The 20,645-nt window shown below is 43.9% G+C and overlaps 1 protein-coding gene across 2 annotated transcripts in view; it reads left to right on the top strand.

Annotated features, from left to right (window-relative positions):
* stim2b (stromal interaction molecule 2b) overlaps positions 1 to 5,726 on the top strand; it is a 183,477-nt gene extending 177,751 nt beyond the window's left edge. For both annotated transcript variants that reach the window (XM_068037108.1, XM_068037118.1), the window contains 2 exons: positions 2,238 to 2,436; positions 4,599 to 5,726. In XM_068037108.1, the coding sequence (XP_067893209.1) occupies positions 2,238 to 2,436; positions 4,599 to 5,064 (665 nt within the window). In that variant the 3' untranslated portion in view covers positions 5,065 to 5,726. The remainder of the gene's footprint in view (positions 1 to 2,237; positions 2,437 to 4,598) is intronic.
* The last annotated feature ends 14,919 nt before the right edge of the window (positions 5,727 to 20,645 follow it).

Raw genomic sequence — 20,645 nt, 5'->3', positions numbered from 1 at the left:
CCATTGCTTCTCTTGTCTGTTGAATGATCCCGGACAAAGTCATTGCTAGAATCTCTGTCCTTCATGTGACAAACTTTTAAATGAAGAGTTAACCATTGTTGTGTTATTGGTTTTTAACATAAACGCTATGAGGATGATTGGTAAGTTGAATGAAGGGTTCTTTATTACAGAATAACAGAAGTACAGGACAGCTCTTCAATACATGTACTATCTGCTGACTAACACTGCTCCAACTACTGTATCACATGTTAGCTTGCATCACTTCCTGTGATGTATACTAAACTATTTACATATTCAGTAGTATGTTAACTAGTGTTAAAGCAATATCACAAGAACCATCACTTGCTGAACATATTTCTTGGAGGTAAGGCAAGTGATTGTCATAAAAATTGACATTTTTTCATTACCTCCAGATCTTTCATGCAGAATTGCAGTAAACTTGGTAAGTGTGAAAGTGGTGGATATTGCACTAAGCCAAATCACTTGCTTTAGCTACATGAAATCTGTTATCTGTTGGTATCCAATTAAAATTTCTCCAAGTCTTTCTACGCTCTTCGCAACTACTGAAGTTAACTTGTGGAAGATCTGTGCTGAATGTTACAAATGCCCATGTTGCTCTGTATTCTGCTGTCATCTAATAAACAGAAATAAACAAACAGACTGGGTGGAACCTCAGATTGCACTCTGGGACCTGGATTCAAAAATGTGTGAAATCTGTTTGAGAAGCCTTATTAGTAAATATATGAAAAAACAAGGATCTTATGCTGAACCTTTATGAATCACTGGTTTGGCCACAGCTGGAGTATTATGTCCAATTCTGGGCATTTACTAGAATGGTATCCGGGTTAAGGGACTTGAGTTATATGGAGAGATTGAAGAAGTTGGGATTGTTCTCTTTAGAATAAAGAAGGTTAACTGAAAATTTAATAGAGATATTCAGTACTGTTAGGGGGTTTGGTAGTACAGTGAGGAGAAACTGTTTCCACTGGCAGTAGGGTCAGTAAAGATTTAAGATAATTGGCATAAAAACCAGACAAAGGTTTAGGAGAATTTCTTCATGCAGTGAGTTCTTATGATCTGGAATACACTGTTTGAAAAGGTGATGGAAGCAGATTCAATAGTCACTTTCAAAATATATACTTGAAAGCAATAAAAAAAGGGCTATAAGGAAAGGGCAGGGGAGTGGAACTACTTGGATAGCTCTTTCAAAGAGCCTGCACAGGTATGATGGTCTGAATGGCCTACTTCTGCACTGTTTGAATCTATGATTCTATGATATGGAACTGCAACAAGAAGTGCCCCTAATTTGGCACTGAATTGGCAAAGTCACTTGGGGCAGGGCACAGGAGGCTAGTATGAGAAATAATTGCTAGTTAACTTTTGTATTGTGTCTGAGGACTGTTGAATGTCATACCACAAATCATGTTGCTATTTTCTCTTGGGATTTTAATTTTTAAAAACCTGGAGCATTTAGGTTAAATAATTGACCTTAATCTATTTTATTTTTAAAAACTACAAATTGCAAATACATCACAAATAGTAGTTTGTCTAAAGTGTTACAATAATGATTCTTTGAATTTTATAACAGTATTAGTGGTACATTGTTTTTTCTGTTTTAGAAATGCCAGGTACATGTGGTGTTAAATTAATATAATAGCTTCTTTTTGGTTGTACGTTTTGTAAGTAGGTGATTCAGTTAGCAATCACAGTTTAATTGCCACAGGCAAATCTCTTTTACTGAGATAAGAAAGAAAGTAAGATTAGGCTGTTCAGCCCCTCGAGCCTTCTCCGCTTCTCAGTTAAATCATTTCTGATATGTAACTTAACTCCATTTACCTGCCTTAACTCCTTATCCCTTGATACCCTTACCTAAAAAAATCTATCAATTGCAGACCCAGCATCTATAGCCGTTCTGCAGCGAGAATTCCAGATTTCCACTACCCTTTTATGTGAAAAAGTGCTTCCTGATTTCCCTTCTAATTGGCCAAGCTCTGGCTCTTGATTTCCACCACCATCGGTGTCTACTGTATTAAACCTTCTTAATGTTTTACCAACACCTCTAACAGGTCACCACTCAATCATCTATAATAAAGGGAATACAAGATAGTTTGTACAATCTGTCCTCATAATTTAACCTTCTAAGCCTCAGTCTGGTGAATGATATTTGCATATTTTAGATCATCGAAGTGTAAATCCCTGATTCTAAATGTTTATTTGTATGTGTTATTTTTCGGCAGTAGCTCATAGTAAAATCAATTACAGCTTACCAAAAAGCAGCAACCAGAGTCGCAGTCGGAGGCCCAATGTGATCCCCTCTGGACTTTCACCTTCCTTGCAATCCTCCACTCCTGACATCTTTGTAATGAACAGCTGTTCAACCCTTCATCGTGGTGAGGATGAGGAAGATGCCATATTCTTCACAGCTGACAAGAATTGGTAACTAGATTGCTGCGTGTTACGGAATGAATTGAAGAAAATTACATTGTATTTTTATCATGCCACAGTTCGTTCAGCATTCTCACAGATACGAGAGCATCGTGGAAATTGAATATGACTAAATTACTTTACCACTGTTAGTCATAAACCCCCTGAAACATGAACCATACAAGCTTATTGACAATGCAATGTGCAAATGGATTAAAAATAAACTCAGGTTGTGTAAATTTCATAGTGGAACAAAATTTGGATTTGCAACAATTTTTTGCAATTCACATTAGTATGAATTTCAAATTCTATTTGGAGCTGATAGTGCTTATTGCAGGTCAGGATAGAAAATTTACATGTCACAAAGCCCCAGGAATTAAATCCACATCAACAGATTTATAAAGGAAAAGGCTGAAGCTATCCCAGTTAACTAAACTTCGCTTCAAGTATCCATCTAGTTACCACAGAATCAAAACTAACCTGCAGCAGGTATGAATTAATGATATGAATATAGCAGTAGTAGAAATTTCTCAATGAGAATAACTCTTCTGAGGAATAAATCATCACCTTTAATCAATTATTTCAACTGAGCAAACATTTGGGGATAATCTGCAGTCTTTTACATAAACATTTCAATTAAGAAATATCTGTAACTGCAGGTAGCCATCAGCTGGCTCCTTAACATTCCTGAAGTTCTCCTGTTCTACATGGTGATCAAAATTTCATTTCCCATGTTTTAAAATAAGCAGTATGAGACTAGTTGCGTTATTTTAAAATAATAAATAATTTGAAATGGTATATTTAATAAATTGGTGTAACAGCACAACTCTCCTAGTTCTGTGATTTCCTCATATGTCAAATTCTCCAAAAGGGAGGAGAAACTCCAGTAGTGAGCAAACCTGAGCCAGTTTTGTATACCTCCCTAGCAAGTGACGGCTGAACAGCAGTGGTAAAGGCATGACCAAGTAATAATGCATCCTGTGGAAGTATCTAAAGAGATATCCTTGAAGGAGTAACTGACAATGCTTATGAGTTGTCTAGGGTCTGCAGCACGTTTGTGATCTATACCTAGTAATCTGACGTGTCTCTTTAAGGCCATTGTTGAAATATTCCCTATGGGGATCTAGTGCAGGTAGGCAAATACAGATGAACATAGCTCCATGTAAAGTTTCAACATAAAGTAGAGGCCTTTTGTAGTTGGTTGTACTTTTCAAACTTCATTAATTGCCTCTTTTTCCCTTTCAAAAAGATTGTTTTGCATCTGTATCAAAATGCGATTATTATATGGATAGATAAAGTTGGGAAGAAAGACAATGTATTTTGTGGTATGTGTATGGAAAAATGCACTACTTTTCCAGCGAAATTCTGAATATCACCAAGTAGCAATGGGCCATTGGTATAAATCTTGCTGAAGGATTTTGTGAAATCCAGCTACCTTACAAATCTACAGTTGAATCTGGATTGTTCAACAGTACGATGAGGCACATTTTCCTGACACCCGTTCTTGCCTGGCCACTGGGCAGGCAGAGTGTACCCAAAGTGCATCCAGATCTTATCTCCTCAATTTAGTGAACTCTGTAGTTAACATGGCCTGGTTGCACCCCCAGTGTGGCCTGTCTTCGTGCCAGCAAGGGGCAGTAACAGAAGTACAGGCTTGGCCACAGGTTCAAAACCACCCGGGTGTTGTTGAAGAAGGTCAGGCAGCTTCCCAGCCTGAAGGATATTGAGTAAAGTGCCATTTACCTTTGTCTTACTGCTCGACCCCCTCAGTCCCTCTAATCTGCCGGGTCCTGGGCCCACATCACTGAGTTCTTTGGGCGTCAGTGAAAATGGTGATGGAAACCACTGGAAAGTGAGGCAGGAGAACCAGGATTGGCCCCTCCCATTTCATATATATAGGACTGAGCCTGTGTCTTGAAGTAGCCCCCAAAATCCCAGGGTGAAGCAAAAGGACCTGGAGACCTGAAATCACTGGTCACTATGCGGTTTCTACGCACCTGTACATCCAAGGAATAGTAATTTCCTTGGGATGCTTCACTACATTAAAGGCACTATACAAATGCAAGTTATCATCATTCCCTGGCACTAACTGAAAATCGGCCCCAATATTTCCTATCTTTGTATTTTGCAAATAAGAAAATATTAACTTGCTAATTGGTTGTTTTATATTGCAGGGACACACAGGAGACAGCTTCGGATTGTGACTCCTCTTTTGGGTCTTTGAATGGAAAAAAAATGTTACTCTTATCAAACTGGGAGGCTCTTAGTGGTCCTTCACGCAATATGTCCAAGAACTCTCTAGATGACCTATCTGTTGCTGATTCATCTGTGACATATGAGCGGTCACCTGCAACACCTGATTCTCTGGGCCCAGCGGACACCAGAAGTATGATTGTGAGCTCTCTGATGGCCAGTAAGCCCATTCAGAATGGTCTTGAGAAATCATACAGCATGGGACAATTATCAGCTGCTCAGGACAGGCGTGTCTTAGATCTTTCCACACAAAGTGAAAATAGTACAATGAAAGATCAAAAAAGCATAACTAAGAGACAAACAGTGTCCCAAGACCTGGCTTATAGTACTGACAGAGTTAAAAAAACCTCTAAATTGAAAAAAATCTTCAAGAAAATGTCAAAATGATAACAGCCAAAGTGTGACGATGGTGAAGCCTAATTCACTGTAACATCTGTTTACGAAAGCTGCATTTAGATGTTACACAGAGGGCTATGTTTCTGCCCAAATTACAATTGTAGAAATAAATGTTGCACTATTACTTTCCTGATGGGGAAGGTACCTCTAATTATATAGACAATGTATAAAGATTTATAGAGAAATTAAGCAGAAGATTCTATGTTTTTACTGTTACATGTAGAGCTTTGGTAGGATTTTTAAGGATTCAGATTTCTAATGATTCAAAAACAGTGGAATTTCTACGAGCGAGAAAGCAACATTTTTCTTGTGAGACAAATTTCCTAAAAGTTTTACAAACCTGCTGTATAGATGATTAAATATGCCTGGCGGCCTCTGAGCTTTTCATTCATGTCTTGTCTTTGAACTCTGAAGATTGGCAATGGAGGTTGTTAAAGATTACTACCAGCCTGCAAGCAAGCACTAACAGTTTCCTGATAAACTCACCTGGCTGTAGCAGTAGTGGGACCTGACAAAATACTGAACTCTTAATGCAGGATTTCTTGTTGCAGATCGGAAGTGGAAACTACTTCACCTGAATGGACTTAAGGTAGTTGGGGTGTTTGGAACTTCTTGAATGTATTAAAAGAATAAAATGAAACATTATGATCTGATCCAAGTGAATATGGTCTGCTTAATTATTTCATTGGATTTTACTTGTTTCACTGTTTTACACCATTTGGGAAAAATTCCATAGTATTAGCATCAAAGTCTGTGATGAATTGAATGTGTATGTGAGTTTGCTTTCATTATGCTGCCCCTCCCTGCTATCTTCCACAATTGTAGATTACTGTGTTGGCAAACTGAGGGGTAGGTGGCCATGAGGATATCCTTTCCCTCACCATTTTTATTTTTGTAATTCCTTTCATGATTTATAACCATATTTTTGGTCTGCCTGGCCTTGATACCTCCTGCTTCTAAGAGGGTGGACTGAGAGCCTGCTACCAGACTGACTGCTGTAGTTGGGAATAAGTAGGCATTTGAGATCTCTCAGATGTGATTCTACCCTCTGATTTTTTTTTCCCCTCCTGACTCAGCACAGCTTGGTAGAATATCAATGGAAACCATGTTTAACCCTCACTGTGCGGCTCTGGACTTTAATGTTTTGCCCCTCTGCTGCTGTATCATTCTGGGAATAGTGAAAATGAAATCCTCTGGAAAGCACCACTAATTATAAACAATAAGTTATTAATCCTTTGGTGTTGATATATATAGGTATATAGATAGAGAGTTATAGATATATATAGACAGATATGGATACAGACATATGGATATATTTATATTTACATATAGATACATTTATGTATTGATATAGATATATAAAATGGAATTGTGTCAGTGGAGTGGCAGACAATCAATGATATTCCTATACTTAAAGACAGATAGAACAAGTCTGGGAAACTAGAAACAAATTAACTTAAAATCTGTGGTAGGAAAGAAATTGGAATCCTTACTCAAAAGATGTACCAGAAAAACATGAAGAAACTGAAACATAATAGCACAGATTTCAAAAGAGAGGTACCAAAGAATAGATTAGGATAATGCAGTCGATGTAAAATATTTGGATTTCCAAAAGGCTTTCAATAAAGTACCACATAGTACACTCATGACCAAGGTCAGAACATGTGGAGTCAGGGGACAAGTAGCAGAATGGACAGCTATAAGGCTTAGAAAATCTTCCAAAAATACTTGAAAATCAAGAGTAAAAGGAAGGGAGGAACCATCACCAGGGAAAAGTTGCTGGGAAAACTATTAGACCTAAGGCTGACAAGTCCCCAGGACCAGGTGGCCTGCATCCTAGGGTCTTAAAAGAAGTGGCTGCAGAGATAGTAGAGGCTTTGGTTTTAGTCTTCCAAAAGTCTGGAAGGATCCCAGCGGATTGAAAACAGCAAATGTAACACCTTTATTCAAGAAAGGAGGGAGAAAGAAAGCAGGAAGCTATAGGCCAGATCGCCTAGCGTCTTGTCATAGGGAAATTGCTAGAATCCATTATCAAGGAGGTTATTGCAGGTTACCAAGAAAATCACAATGGTATCAGACAGAGTCAACATGGTTTTGTGAAAGGAAAGTTGTGTTTAATTAATCTGTGTTCTTCAAGGAAGTAACAAGCAAGGTGGATAAAGAGGGACTTGTAGATGTGGTATACTTGGATTTCCAAAAAGCATTTGATAAACTGCCACATCAAAGGTTACTACACGGGATAAGAGCACATGGTGTAAGGGGTAACATATTAGCATGGGTAAAGGACTGGTTACCTAACAGGAAGCAGAGAGTAGGGATAAATGGGTCTTTTTCAGAACGGCAAGCTGTAACTAGTGGAGCGCCACAAGGATCAGTGCTGGGCCCTCAACTATTTACAACCTATATCAATGACTTGGATGAAGGGACCAATATATGGTAGCTAAATTTGCAAATGACACCCAGATAGGAAGGAAAGTAAGTTGTCAAGGAGATAGAGTCTACAAAGCGATATAGATGGGTTACGTGAGTGGTCAAAAATTTGTCAGATGGAGTATAATGTGGGGAACTGTGAATTTGTCCACTTGGGCTGGAAGAATAGAAAAGCTGTATATTAAATGGAGAGAGATCGCAGAACTTGGTGGTACAGAGGGATCTGGGAGTCCTGGTGCATGAATCACAAAAAGTTAGTGTGCAGGTACAGCAAGCGATTAGGTAGGCAAATGGAATGCAAGGGGAATTGAGTATAAAAGTAGGGAAGTTTTACTGCAGCTATACAGGACCTTGGTGAGATCACATCTGGAGTTCTGTGTACAGTTTTGGTCTCCTTATTTGAAAAAGGATATCATTCCAATAGAAGCAGTTCAAAGAAGATTCACTTAACTTATTCCGGTGATGAAGAGCTTATCTTATGAAGAAAGGTTGAACAGGTTGGGCCTATACCCATTGCAGTTTACAAGGATGAGAGGTGACCTTATTGAAACATATTAGATCCTGAAGGCACTTGACAGAGTGGATACCGGGAGGATGTTTCCTCTTGTGGGGAGACTAGAACTAGGGAACGCAGTTAAAGTATAAGAGGTCTTCCTTTTAAGACAGAGATGAGGAGAATTTTTTTCTCTGAGGGTTATTAGTCTGTGGAATTCTCTTCCCCAGAAAGCAGCAGAGGCTGGGTCATTGAATTTATCCAAGACTGAGTTAGATAGATTTTTGATAGACAAGGGAGTCCAGGGTTATGGGGGGCAGTTAGAAAAATGGAGTTGAAACCACAACCAAATCCGTCATGATCTTATTGAATGGCGGAGCAGGCTCGAAGGGCCGCATGACCTACTCCTGCTCCTAAGTCCTATGTTCCTAGCTGACTACAAAACCATAAACGAGTTAAAGGTAGCTAAAGGTGGCAAAAGGTGAGAAATGCTGCTCTACAAGGATCGGTGCTGAAATCACTTATTCACCATTTATAAATCGTGTTCAGTGAACTTGATTGTGTTTTCTGATGAGGTAACAGAGTATGTTGATGAGGGTCATGCAATTGAAATGGTGTACATAGACTTTCAAAAGGCATTCAATAAAGTACCACATAATAGCCTTCCCAGCAAAGTGAAGCCCATTGAATAAAGGGACAGTGGCAGCAGAGATACGAAGTTGGCTGAGTTACAAGAAACAGAGTGGTGGTGAATGGTTGTTTTTCAGACTGGAGGAAGGTATACAGTGGGACTGTTTTTCTTGATATAAATGATCTAGAATTGGGTGTGCAGGGCACAATTTCAAAATTTTCAGATGACATAAAACTTGGAAGTATTATGAACTGTGCGGAGGATAGTGATAGACTTCAAGAGGACATAGACTGGTGGAATGGGCAGATGTGCAGATGAAAGTTAATGCAGAGAAGTGTGAAGTGATACATTTTGGTAGGAAGAACGAGGAGAACAATCTATAATAACAATGACCACCAATCTGTGTAGATGGTGTGGACAATGATGACGCCCCACCATCCCCACGTTAAATGAAATCACCCGCAGGCTTCTGCCAGGGTCCATTTGCCAAGTCCTGTGGCGATGAAGAATTGGCGACGAGGACAGGGCTGTGAACCTGGGAGTCCCTAGTCAAGAATCTGCACAGAGGCGACAGGTGCATGAAGGCTGTTGCACATCTATGTTGGGACAGAGGTGTCTTTGGGCAGCAGCAACTGTGATTCAGCAATTGGCTTCAGGATACCCAAATGGGGAGGTGGCTAGAAATGATGAGGCAGTGTGGCGGCAAAGAAGGAAACCAACGGAAGCAAATCCTGCACTTCAGATCCCACTACCTCATGGGATGTCCTGCCCCATGTGCCCAAAGGTCTGCGGTTCAAGAATTGGCCTGTTCAGTCACTTGAAGACCCATGGCAGAAACTGGTTACCTTGAGTAGACGTCTTCCTTGAATCAAGGGACAGCTGACAACAGTTTGATTTGGTGGGCAGAGCCTGGCGCACATGGCTCAGTTACTGGGCTCTGCCTTTTGCTACCCGGCCCCAGTTACTGACCCCAGGCTCTCTGCTTCCCAGCCTCAGTTACAGGGTTCTGTCTCTCATTCCCTGGCCCCCAGCCTCGGTTACTGTGCTCCGGCTCTCGCTCCCCGGTCTCGCTTACTGTGCTCCGGCTCTCGCTCCCCGGTCTCGGTTACTGTGCTCCGGCTCTCGCTCCCCGGTCTCGGTTACTGTGCTCCGGCTCTCGCTCCCCGGTCTCGGTTACTGTGCTCCGGCTCTCGCTCCCCGGTCTCGGTTACTGTGCTCCGGCTCTCGCTCCCCGGTCTCGGTTACTGAGCACCCGCTCTCGCTCCCCGGTCTCGGTTACTGTGCTCCGGCTCTCGCTCACCGGTCTCGGTTACTGAGCTCCGGCTCTCGCTCCCCGGTCTCGGTTACTGTGCTCCGGCTCTCGCTCCCCGGCCTCGGTTACTGAGCTCCGGCTCTCGCTCCCCGGCCTCGGTTACTGAGCTCCGGCTCTCGCTCCCCGGCCTCGGTTACTGAGCTCCGGCTCTCGCTCCCCGGCCTCGGTTACTGAGCTCCGGCTCTCGCTCCCCGGCCTCGGTTACTGAGCTCCGGCTCTCGCTCCCCGGCCTCGGTTACTGAGCTCCGGCTCTCGCTCCCCGGCCTCGGTTACTGAGCTCCGGCTCTCGCTCCCCGGTCTCGGTTACTGTGCTCCGGCTCTCGCTCCCCGGTCTCGGTTACTGTGCTCCGGCTCTCGCTCCCCGGCCTCAGTTACTGAGCTCCGGCTCTCGCTCCCCGGCCTCAGTTACTGAGCTCCGGCTCTCGCTCCCCGGTCACAGTTACTGTGCTTCGGCTCTCGCTACCCGGTCTCGGTTCCTGTGCTCCGGCTCTCGCTCCCCGGCCTCAGTTACTGAGCTCCGGCTCTCGCTCCCCGGCCTCGGTTACTGAGCTCCGGCTCTCGCTCCCCGGTCTCGGTTACTGAGCTCCGGCTGTCGCTCCCCGGCCTCGGTTACTGAGCTCCGGCTCTCGCTCCCCGGTCTCGGTTACTGTGCTCCGGCTCTCGCTCCCCGGTCTCGGTTACTGTGCTCCGGCTCTCGCTCCCCGGCCTCGGTTACTGAGCTCCGGCTCTCATTCCCCGGCCTCGGTTACAGAGCTCCGGCTCTCGCTCCCCGGCCTCGGTTACTGAGCTCCAGCTCTCGCTCCCCGGCCTCGGTTACTGAGCTCCGGCTCTCGCTCCCCGGCCTCGGTTACTGAGCTCCGGCTCTCGCTCCCCGGTCTCGGTTACTGAGCTCCGGCTGTCGCTCCCCGGCCTCGGTTACTGAGCTCCGGCTCTCGCTCCCCGGTCTCGGTTACTGTGCTCCGGCTCTCGCTCCCCGGCCTCGGTTAGTGAGCTCCGGCTCTCGCTCCCCGGCCTCGGTTAGTGAGCTCCGGCTCTCGCTCCCCGGTCTCGGTTACTGTGCTCCGGCTCTCGCTCCCCGGTCTCAGTTACTGTGCTCCGGCTCTCGCTCCCCGGCCTCAGTTACTGTGCTCCGGCTCTCGCTCCCCGGTCTCGGTTACTGTGCTCCGGCTCTCGCTCCCCGGCCTCAGTTACAGGGTTCCGGCCCACGCTCCCCGGTCTCGGTTACTGGGCTCTGGCTCTTATTGCTCCCAGTCCTAGATTACTGGTCCCAGTCTCTTGCCGTTTCTCAGCCTTGCTTACTGGCTGCCAGCTCCTGATCCCCAGCCTCGCTTACTGGTTCCGGACTGCTGCTTCCCAGTCTTGCTTACTAGGCTCCAGGCCCCAGCCACAAATCTCCCTGGCCTTGCTTACTGGGCTGTTGATGACAATGGGGTTGTGGGGGAAATGGTGTGGGGAGGGTGGCAGTGGGATGGCATGGGGGGCAACAAGAGCATGGGAGGGAGGGAGGAAGGGGACATGGCATGTGGGGAAGGGATAGGAGGACAGAATGATGGGGAGTGTGTAGCGAGGGGGGATGGAATGGGAGAGGGAAGTGGGGCTAGCATAGGAAGGGGTGAACAGCATGGGGGGACAATAAAATGAGAGGGAGGGAGGGGTCAATGGCAAGAAGGGGAGGGGCAGCATGGCGGGTGGTCTGTGATGGCCTGGGAGGTGTGGAATGGGATAGCATAGGAAGAAGGGGTGGGATGGGGAGGAAATGCAAGTGACGAAAGGAATGGGCTGTGTATGGCATGAGAGAAATGACACAGGAAAGATGGGGATTTAAAACAAACCTGCTGCTATAAAGGTACTAATTTCACTGCAAATGTTTCGCTGGTCTCTGCTAGTATAAAATAAAGGGGACAATTCTAAAGGGGGTGCAGGAGCAGAGGGACCTGGGGCTATATGTGCACAAATCGTTGAAGGTGATAGTGCAGGTTGAGAAAGTGGTCAATAAGGCATATGGGATATTGGGCTTTAGAAATGGAGGAAGAATGTACAAAAACAAGGAAGCTGTGATGAACTTTTATAGAACACTCATTTGGCCTGAACTGGAGTATTGTGCCCAGTTCTGGGCACCACACTTTTGGAAGGATTTGAAGTCTTTAGAGAGGGTGCAGATAAGACTTATAAGAATGGTTCCCAGGCAGCACAGTGGTGCAGTGGTTAGCACCGCAGCCTCACAGCTCCAGCAACCTGGGTTCGATTCTAGGTACTGCCTGAGCGGAGTTTGCAAGTTCTCCCTGTGACCGCGTGGGTTTCCTCCCACAGCCAAAGACTTGCAGGTTGATGGGTAAATTGGCCATTGTAAATTGCCCCTAGTGTAGGTAGGTAGTAGGGGAATTGAGGGACGGTGAGGATGTGAGAGGGTAATGGGATTAATGTAGGATTAGTATAAATGGGTGGTTGATGGTTAGCACAGTTTCAGTGCTGCATCTCTAAATTAAAAAAAATAAATGAGGAAGTTCAGTTATGTGGATAGATTGGAGAAGCTGGAGTCGCCCTTAGAGAAGTTCAAGAGGAGATTTGATAGAGATGTTCAAAATCATGACGGGTCTGAACAGAGAAGATCAAGAGAATTTTTTTTTTAATTCATTCTTAGGGAGGTGAGTGTTGCTGGCAAGGCCAGCAATTATTGCTCTTGAGAAGGTGGTGGTGAGCTGCCTTCTTGAATCGCTGCAGTCCATGTGGTTTAGGTACATCCACAGTGTTGGTAGGGATGGAGTTCCAGGATTTTGACCCAGTGATAGTGAAGGAACGGCAATGTAGTTCCAAGTCAGGATGGTGTGTGACTTGGAGGGGAACTTGAAGGTGGTGGTGTTCTCATGCATCTGCTACCCTTGTCCTTCTAGGTGGTAGAGGTCATGGGTTTGGAAGGTGCTGCAGTGCATCTTGTAGATGGTACACACTGCTGCCACGTTGCACCAGTGATGGAGGGACTGAATGTTTAAGGTGGTGGATGGGGTGCCGATCAAGCAGACTGCTTTGTCCTGGATGGTGTTGAGCTTCTTGATTGTCATTGGAGCTGCACTCATTCAGGCAGGTAGAGATTATTCTATCACATTCCTGATTTGTGCCTTGGTGGACAGGCTTTGGGGAGTCAAGAGGTGAGTTACTCACTGCAGAATTTCCAGCCTCTGACTTCTCTTGTAGCCACAGTATTTAAATGGCTGGTCCAGTTAAGTTCCTGGTCAATGGTAACCCCCCAGAATGTAATTGGTGGGGGATTCAGCAATGGTATTGCATTTGAACGTCAAGGGGAAATGGTTAGATTCTCTCTTGGAGTTGGAGATGGTCATTGCCTGATGCTTGCGTGGCAAGAATGTTACTTGTCACTCATAGCCCAAGCCTGAATGTTGTCCAGGTCTTGCTACATGCAGGCATGGACTGCTTCAGCATTTGAGGAGTTGCAAATGGTGAGCACCTCAGAAGGAGACGGAGATTGATAATCCACTTGGCACATCTGGCTGAAGATGGCTACAAATACTTCAGCCTTGTCTTTTGCGCTGACGTGCTGGGCTTCCCCATCATTCACAGAATCACAGAACTGTTACGGTGCAGAAAGAGGCATTTGGCTCATCATGTTTGCACTGACTCTGAAAGAGCAATCCGCTCAGTTCCATTCCCATCTTCTCCCCGTAACCCTGCACATTCTTCCTTTTCATATAACTGTCTAATTCCCTTTTGAATGCTTCATGTGAACCTGCTTCCATCACACTGTCAGGCAGTGCATTCCAGGCCTTAACCACTCGCTGCAATGAAAAGTTTTTCCTCATGTCACCTTTGCTTCTCTTACCAAATACTTTAAATCTGTGCCCTATTTCATGCCCCATTATTGAAGATGGTGATGTTTTGGAGCTTTCTCCTCTGGTTATTTGTTTAATTGTCCACTGCCATTCATGACTGGATGCGGCAGGAGTGCAAAGCATTGATCTGATCCATTGGTTGTGGGATAGCATGATGCTTCTGATGTTTAGCACACATGTAGTCCTGTGTGTCAGCTTCACCAGGTTGGTACCTTATTTTTAGGTCTGTCTGGTGCTGCTCCTGGCATGCTGTCCTGCACTCTTTATTGAACCAGGGTTTGTCCATTAGCCTAATGATGATGATAATGATAGAGTGAGTGATATGCTAAGACATGAGGTTACAGATTGTGGTTGAATACAATTCTGCTGTTGCTAAAAGCCCACAGCGCCTCATGGATGCCCAGTTTTGAACTGCTAAATCTATTCTGAATCTATCCCATTTAGCACGGTGGTAGTGCCACACAACACAATGGAGGGTGTACTCGGTGGTGAGACTTTGTCTCCACAAGGACTGTGGGGCGGTCACTCCTACCAATACTGTCATGGACAGATGCATCTGCAACAGGTAGATTGGTGATGAAGAGGTCTAGTAGGTTTTCCCTGGTGTTGGTTCTCTCACCACCTGCCATATATCCAGTCTGGCAGATATTTTCTTCAGGACTTGACCAGCTCAGTCAGTAGTGGTGCTACCAAGCCAGTCTTGGTGATGGATATTGAAGTCCCCCATGCAGAGTACACTCTGTGCCCTTGCTATCCTCAGTGCTTCTTCCAAATGGTGATCAACATGGAGAAGCACTGATTCATCAGCCAAGGGTGGGGGGTGGGGTAGGTGGTAATCAGCAGGAGGTTTCCTTGCCCATATTTGACCTGATGCCATAAAACGTCATGGGAGCTGGAGTCAATTTTGAGGACTCCCAGGACTACTCCCTCCCAACTATATACCACTGCCCGCCACCTCTGGTGGGTCTGTACTGCTGTTGGTACAGGACATAGTCAGGGATAGTGATGGTGGTGTCTGGGACATTGGCTCTGAGGTATGATTCGATGAGTATGACTATGTCAGGTTGTTGCTTGATTAGTCTCTGGGACAGCTCTCCCAAGTTCCAAGATGTTAGTGAGGAGGACTTTTCAGGGTTGACTTGGCAGGATGTACTTTTGTTGTTTCCACTACCTAGGTTATTGCCGGGTAGTCCATCCAGATTTATTTTTATTTGACTTTTCCGTAACAGTTTGATACAACTGAGTGGCTTGCTAGGCCATTTCAGACAGCAGTTAAAAGTCATCCACATTGTTCTGGATCTGGAGTCACATATAGGCCAGACCGGGTAAAGACATCCGATTTCCTTCCCTGAAGGACATTAGTGAGCCAGATGGGTTTTTACAACAATCCAGTAGCTTCATGATCATTATTAATGAGAGTAGCATTTCATTCCAGATGTATTAATTAATGAATTTAAATTCCTCCCAACTGCCATGGTGTGATTTTGAACCCATTTCTCTGGAGCATTGGTTTGGGCCTCTGGATTGCTCATCCGGTAACATTTCCGCTATGCTACCGTGACCTTAAATTGTCCCCAATGGCGGAAGGGTCAAGAACCAGAGGACACTGATTTAAGGTCAACGGCAGAAGAGCCAACACAACATGAGGAAAAACGTTTTTACGCAGTGAGTGGTTAGGATCTGGAATGCATAGCCTGAAAGAGTGGTGGAGACAGATTCAATTGTGGCTTTCAAAAGGGAATCAGATAAGTACCTGAAGAGAAAACATTTGCAGGGCTATGGGGAAAGGGCAGGGGAGTGGGACAAGCTAGTATAATTTCGAAATATGCGTGATGACACCAAATTGGAAGATGTAGTTAATACAGAGAAGGACTGTGACAAAATACAAAAAGACTTGCAGAAGGGACGTGTAATTGGCAAATAAACATCAAAATAAATAAATGTGAGGTGGTACATTTTAGTAGGAAGAATAAGGAGGCCACATACTCCTTGGAAAACAAGTGTCTAGATGAAACAGATGATCTGGGGGTAAATACACAATCATTGAAAGTAGTAACACAGTTTAATAAGGCCATAAAAAAGCACTGGGGTTTATTTCTTGAGGGATAGAATTGAAAAGTAGTGAAGTTATGTTGAACTTGTATTGAGCCTTGGTTCTCTAGAAAGAAGACTGAAGAGTGACCTGATCGATTAAGATTATGAACGGGTTTGATAGACATGGAGTAAATGTTTCCACTTGTGAGAAAGACCAGAACTAGGCCATAAATATAAGATTGTCACTAATAAACCCAATGGAGAATTCAGGAGAAACTCCTTTACCCAGAAACTCACTACCACAAGGAGTAGTTGGGGAGAATTGCTTAGATGCATTTAAGGGGAAGCTAGATAAACACACGAAGGAGAATTGAATCAAAGGATATGTTTATTTATTTTATTTAGAGATACAGCACTGAAACAGGCCCTTTGGCCCACCAAGTCTGTGCCAACCAACACCCATTTGTACTAATCCTACATTAATTCCATATTCCCTACCATATCCCCACCATTCTCCTACTACCTACCTACACTAGGGGCAATTTACAATGGCCAATTTACCTATCAACCTGCAAGTCTTTGGCTGTGGGAGGAAACCAGAGCACCCAGTGGAAACCCACGCGGTCACAGGGAGAACTTGCAAACTCCACACAGGCAGTACCCAGAACTGAACCCGGGTCACTGGAGCTGTGAGGCTGCAGTGCTAACCACTGCGCCACTGTGCCACCCATGTTGTTGGGGTTAATTGAAGAAGGGTGAGAGTTGGCTTGTGTGGAGCATAAACACCAGTATGGACCTGTTGGGCTGAATAGCCTGTTTCTGTGCTGTAAATACTATGTAATTCGATATAAGTTGCTGCAGCATTTGGGCTTAAATAACAGTGAATGCTATTAGCCTCACCATTATTTTGAAAGCAAATTATGGACCATTAAGATTATACACATCAGATTTGAAATTGTCAAGCCAATTGTTCTGCTTCAAATGGATCGTTATCTGGCACATTTGCCATATCAAATTATTGTCAACCCATCATACAGACAAGAGAAAAAAATCTGTTACGTCTATGACCTGTGCATCCAATGAAGATCCCTGCCTAAAACAGAAGTTTATCTTTCCCTTAGTAACTAGTCTGCTATGCATTCCCAATGTTTTTTAAATTGATATATTAAGTCCACTGTACTATCATATTGTTTAATCACACCAAACAGCTATATAGAAATAATGTGATATGTTCCACTTTATCACAACTTACCTTATTTTGCCAGAGAAAATAAATTTGATTAAGACTTTACATTAATGTAGGTCAAAAGATTATATTATTCAGATAATGGAACTTTGCCAGATTTTAAAGAAAATAATTTTGATATAGAAAATTTATTCTCTGTGCATATCATATACTCAGAAGTTTTTATTAAATATATGATAATGAATGAAATTCTCATTTTAAGTGCATAATTTTTTGGTTCATATGCACAGCATACTCGAGAAGGAGATAAATGGCTCCCATTTTTTTTGTTACAAACAGCAACCTATTGCTGATCCATTTAGATGAAAAGTTTACTCCTTTATCAACTGCAGTTGACCATGTGTAAAGTTGCAGTGATTACAATGTTGATATCCACAGTTGTCTGTCATCACTCTATAACATAGTTGTCCAACATATGGCCCATGGGCTAGTATCCGGCCTGCCAAAGGTTTCCATCCAGCCTGCGGATATATTTCAGAGATGAGAAATTTCCTATTGTCTTCTTCTTTCAGGCCGGCTTTTAAAAAAAAAAATCACAAGTCAGTTTCACAGCTGACTGATGCTTGGAGCGGGAACAGTGGTTTCTGAATTTAGTGCAGATTCAGGGTTTTCCGGTCAGTTCCGACTTTTTTTTAAAAGCCACGAAAATTCCAAATCTGTCCAAAGTTCAGTAACTGCTGTTCCCGAAGTCAGCACCTGTCAGCTGTGAAACTGACTTGCAATTTTTGAAAAAACTGACCAACCACCAACTGCTCTGCTGAGTGTTCATAGAGTCATAGAGTTTTACAGCACTGAAACAGGCCCTTCGGCCCAACGTGCCTGTGCCGACCATCAAGCACCCGTCCTAACCAATCCCATTTCCCCGCACTTGGCCCGTAGTCTTGTATGTTATGGCGCTTCAAGTGCTCATCTAAATATTTCTTGAATGTCGTGAGTGTTCCCGCCTCTACCATCCCTTCAGGCAGTGTGTTCCAGATTCCAACCACCCTCTGGGTGAAAAAATTCCTCCTCAACTCCCCTCTAAACCTCATGGCCCTTACCTTACCAGGGCGGCACAGTGGCGCAGTGGTTAGCACCGCCGCTTCACAGCTCCAGCGACCCGGGTTCAATTCTGGGCGCTGCCTGTGTGGAGTTTGCAAGTTCTCCCTGTGTCTGCATGGGTTTCCTCCGGGTGCTCCGGTTTCCTCCCACAAGCCAAAAGACTTGCAGGTTGGTAGGTAAATTGGCCATTGTAAATTGCCCCTAGTGTAGGTTGGTGGTAGGGAAATATAGGGACAGGTGGGGATGGGGTAGGAATATGGGATTAGTGTAGGATTAGTATAAATGGGTGGTTGATGGTCAGCACAGACTCGGTGGGCCGAAGGGCTGTTTCAGTGCTGTATCTCTAAACTAAACTTAAATCCATTCTCCCTTGGTTATTGACACCTCTGCTAAGAGTAAAAGTTTCTTCCTATCTACCCTATCAATACCCATCATAATTTTGTATAACTCTATCAGGTCTCCCCTCAGCCTTCTCTGCTCTCAGGAAAACAACCCCAGCCTATCTAGTCTGTCTTCATAGCTGAAATGCTCCAGCCCAGGCAACATCCTAATGAATCTCCTCTGCACCCTTTCCATTGCAATCACATCCTTCCTATAGTGTGGTGACCAGAACTGTACACAGTATTCCAACTGTGCCCTAACCAGCATTTTATACAGCCCCATCATAACCTCCCTGCTCTTATATTCTATGCCTCGGCTAATAAAGGCAAGTATCCCATATGCCTTCCTAACCACCTTATCTACCTGTGCTGCTGCCTTCAGTGATCTATGAACAAGCACCCCAAGGTCCCTCTGTACTCCCTAGGGTCCTACCATCCATTTTATATTCCATTGCCTTGTTAGACCTCCCAAAGTGCATCACCTCACACTTCTCAGGATTAAACTCCATTTGCCACTGCTCCGCCCATCTTACCAGCCCATCTATATCGTCCTGCAATTGTCAGAGGTGGGGGGGGGGGGTAGACAGAGAGAGAGGGGAAAGAGAGATAGAGAGGGGGGAGTTAGAGAGAGAGGGAGGACAGAGAGAGAGAGAGAGAGTGGGGGAACAGAGAGAGAGAGGGAGGTAGAGCGAGGAGGAAGACAGCGTTATCAAGATCACTCCTGACAGATGGACATCCATCTGGAATACTCCTCATCACTACAACAAATATGTGGGCAAACATTGACTACTTGTGCAAGCAAAACAAAAATGCCAGGTATCTCACTAAATCAGGTGTCCAACATAGTGACATGAAAGTAAGTCAATAAATTAATCTCATTTAAAGCTTCTTCACAAAAATGCACATTTGTTGTTTTGATTAATAGTAAGAAATATTTTTAAGACCTTTATCTTTCTGAAATTGTCTCACCAGCCCCCTATGTAAGACCAAAATTGTAATATGGCCTCCCACGCGAAATGTTTGGACAACCTGCTCTATAAGAATCGGCATGCTGGTGACGGGTTCAATGTGTTCGAGGGACCACTATTGATTCCCTTTCAATACATCCATTGTGTTGTAATATTCAGTCCTGTTAATGTAGAACATATTTAAATCTTTATCAACGCCAAATCGCTCTGAATGAAAAAGGACAAGCAACTTCAATTAGGTGGAGGGACCAGAGAAGCTGGAATTATTCTCCTTACCACAGAGAAGGTTATGGGGAGGTTTAATAGAGTAAATAGAGAGAAACTGTTTCCATTAGCAGGGTGTTTGATAACCAGAGGACACAGATTTAAGATAATTGACAAAAGAATCAGAGGGAAGATGAGAATTTTTTATTGCCATAAATTATGATCTAAAATGTACTGTCTGAAGGGGTGGTAGAAGCAGATTCAATAGTAACTTACAAAGGGGCTCCTTTTGTGCTGTATGATTCGAAGAAAACTTGAGGCTATTCTTTACGCCTTTCAAACGTAAACACTAGGTTTACTCAAGCTTTGAATGAAAAACAGTTTTCAAAGTATTTTAATCTAATACTGTAACCCGTTCATCTACAATCCCCTAGATCAAGGGAAACAGCAGTTCTGTACTGTAGTTATACTATCAGGTGTTTTGAATTTGTCCCATTTACCTTGTGAAACTTATTCAGGGCACCAGCAGTAACAACAAATCAAATCTGCATGTGCAACATTGTACATGCTGCATTGCAACTTTGTTTTTGGCTATGAATCTTCCCAAGTGTTGGCTGAGAGCTGGAACTTGCAGTGTAGCAAATTGCCAGGGGTAAAGTTCACCCAACCACTCCACTGTACCACACGTCAGTGCGCTAACAAAAACTGATAATCAAAATCAATTTTCAGGAAATACAGATGTGGTTGCGAAAAAATGCCTTCATAATAACTTTGTTATGCAGCAGAGATTGCCTGCTGAGCAGTGACAGTGGATAGAGAAAGCACATTGCCTTCACAATGTGAGTATACTTTTTAGCCATTGATGGTTCTTCCATAAATGTACATTTAATGCCTGCCAGTGCACTGACTGATTTAATTGACGGCCTGTCTTAAGCCATGCATAACTAATAATATGTCAGAAAGGCATATTGAGTAATTAGACCACTAA

The sequence above is a fragment of the Heterodontus francisci genome, chromosome 1 (genome assembly GCF_036365525.1).
Source record: "Heterodontus francisci isolate sHetFra1 chromosome 1, sHetFra1.hap1, whole genome shotgun sequence".
NCBI classification, from domain to species: domain Eukaryota; kingdom Metazoa; phylum Chordata; class Chondrichthyes; order Heterodontiformes; family Heterodontidae; genus Heterodontus; species Heterodontus francisci.
Note: the sequence above shows the minus strand (reverse complement) of the source record. Positions and strands in the feature narration are given on the sequence as shown.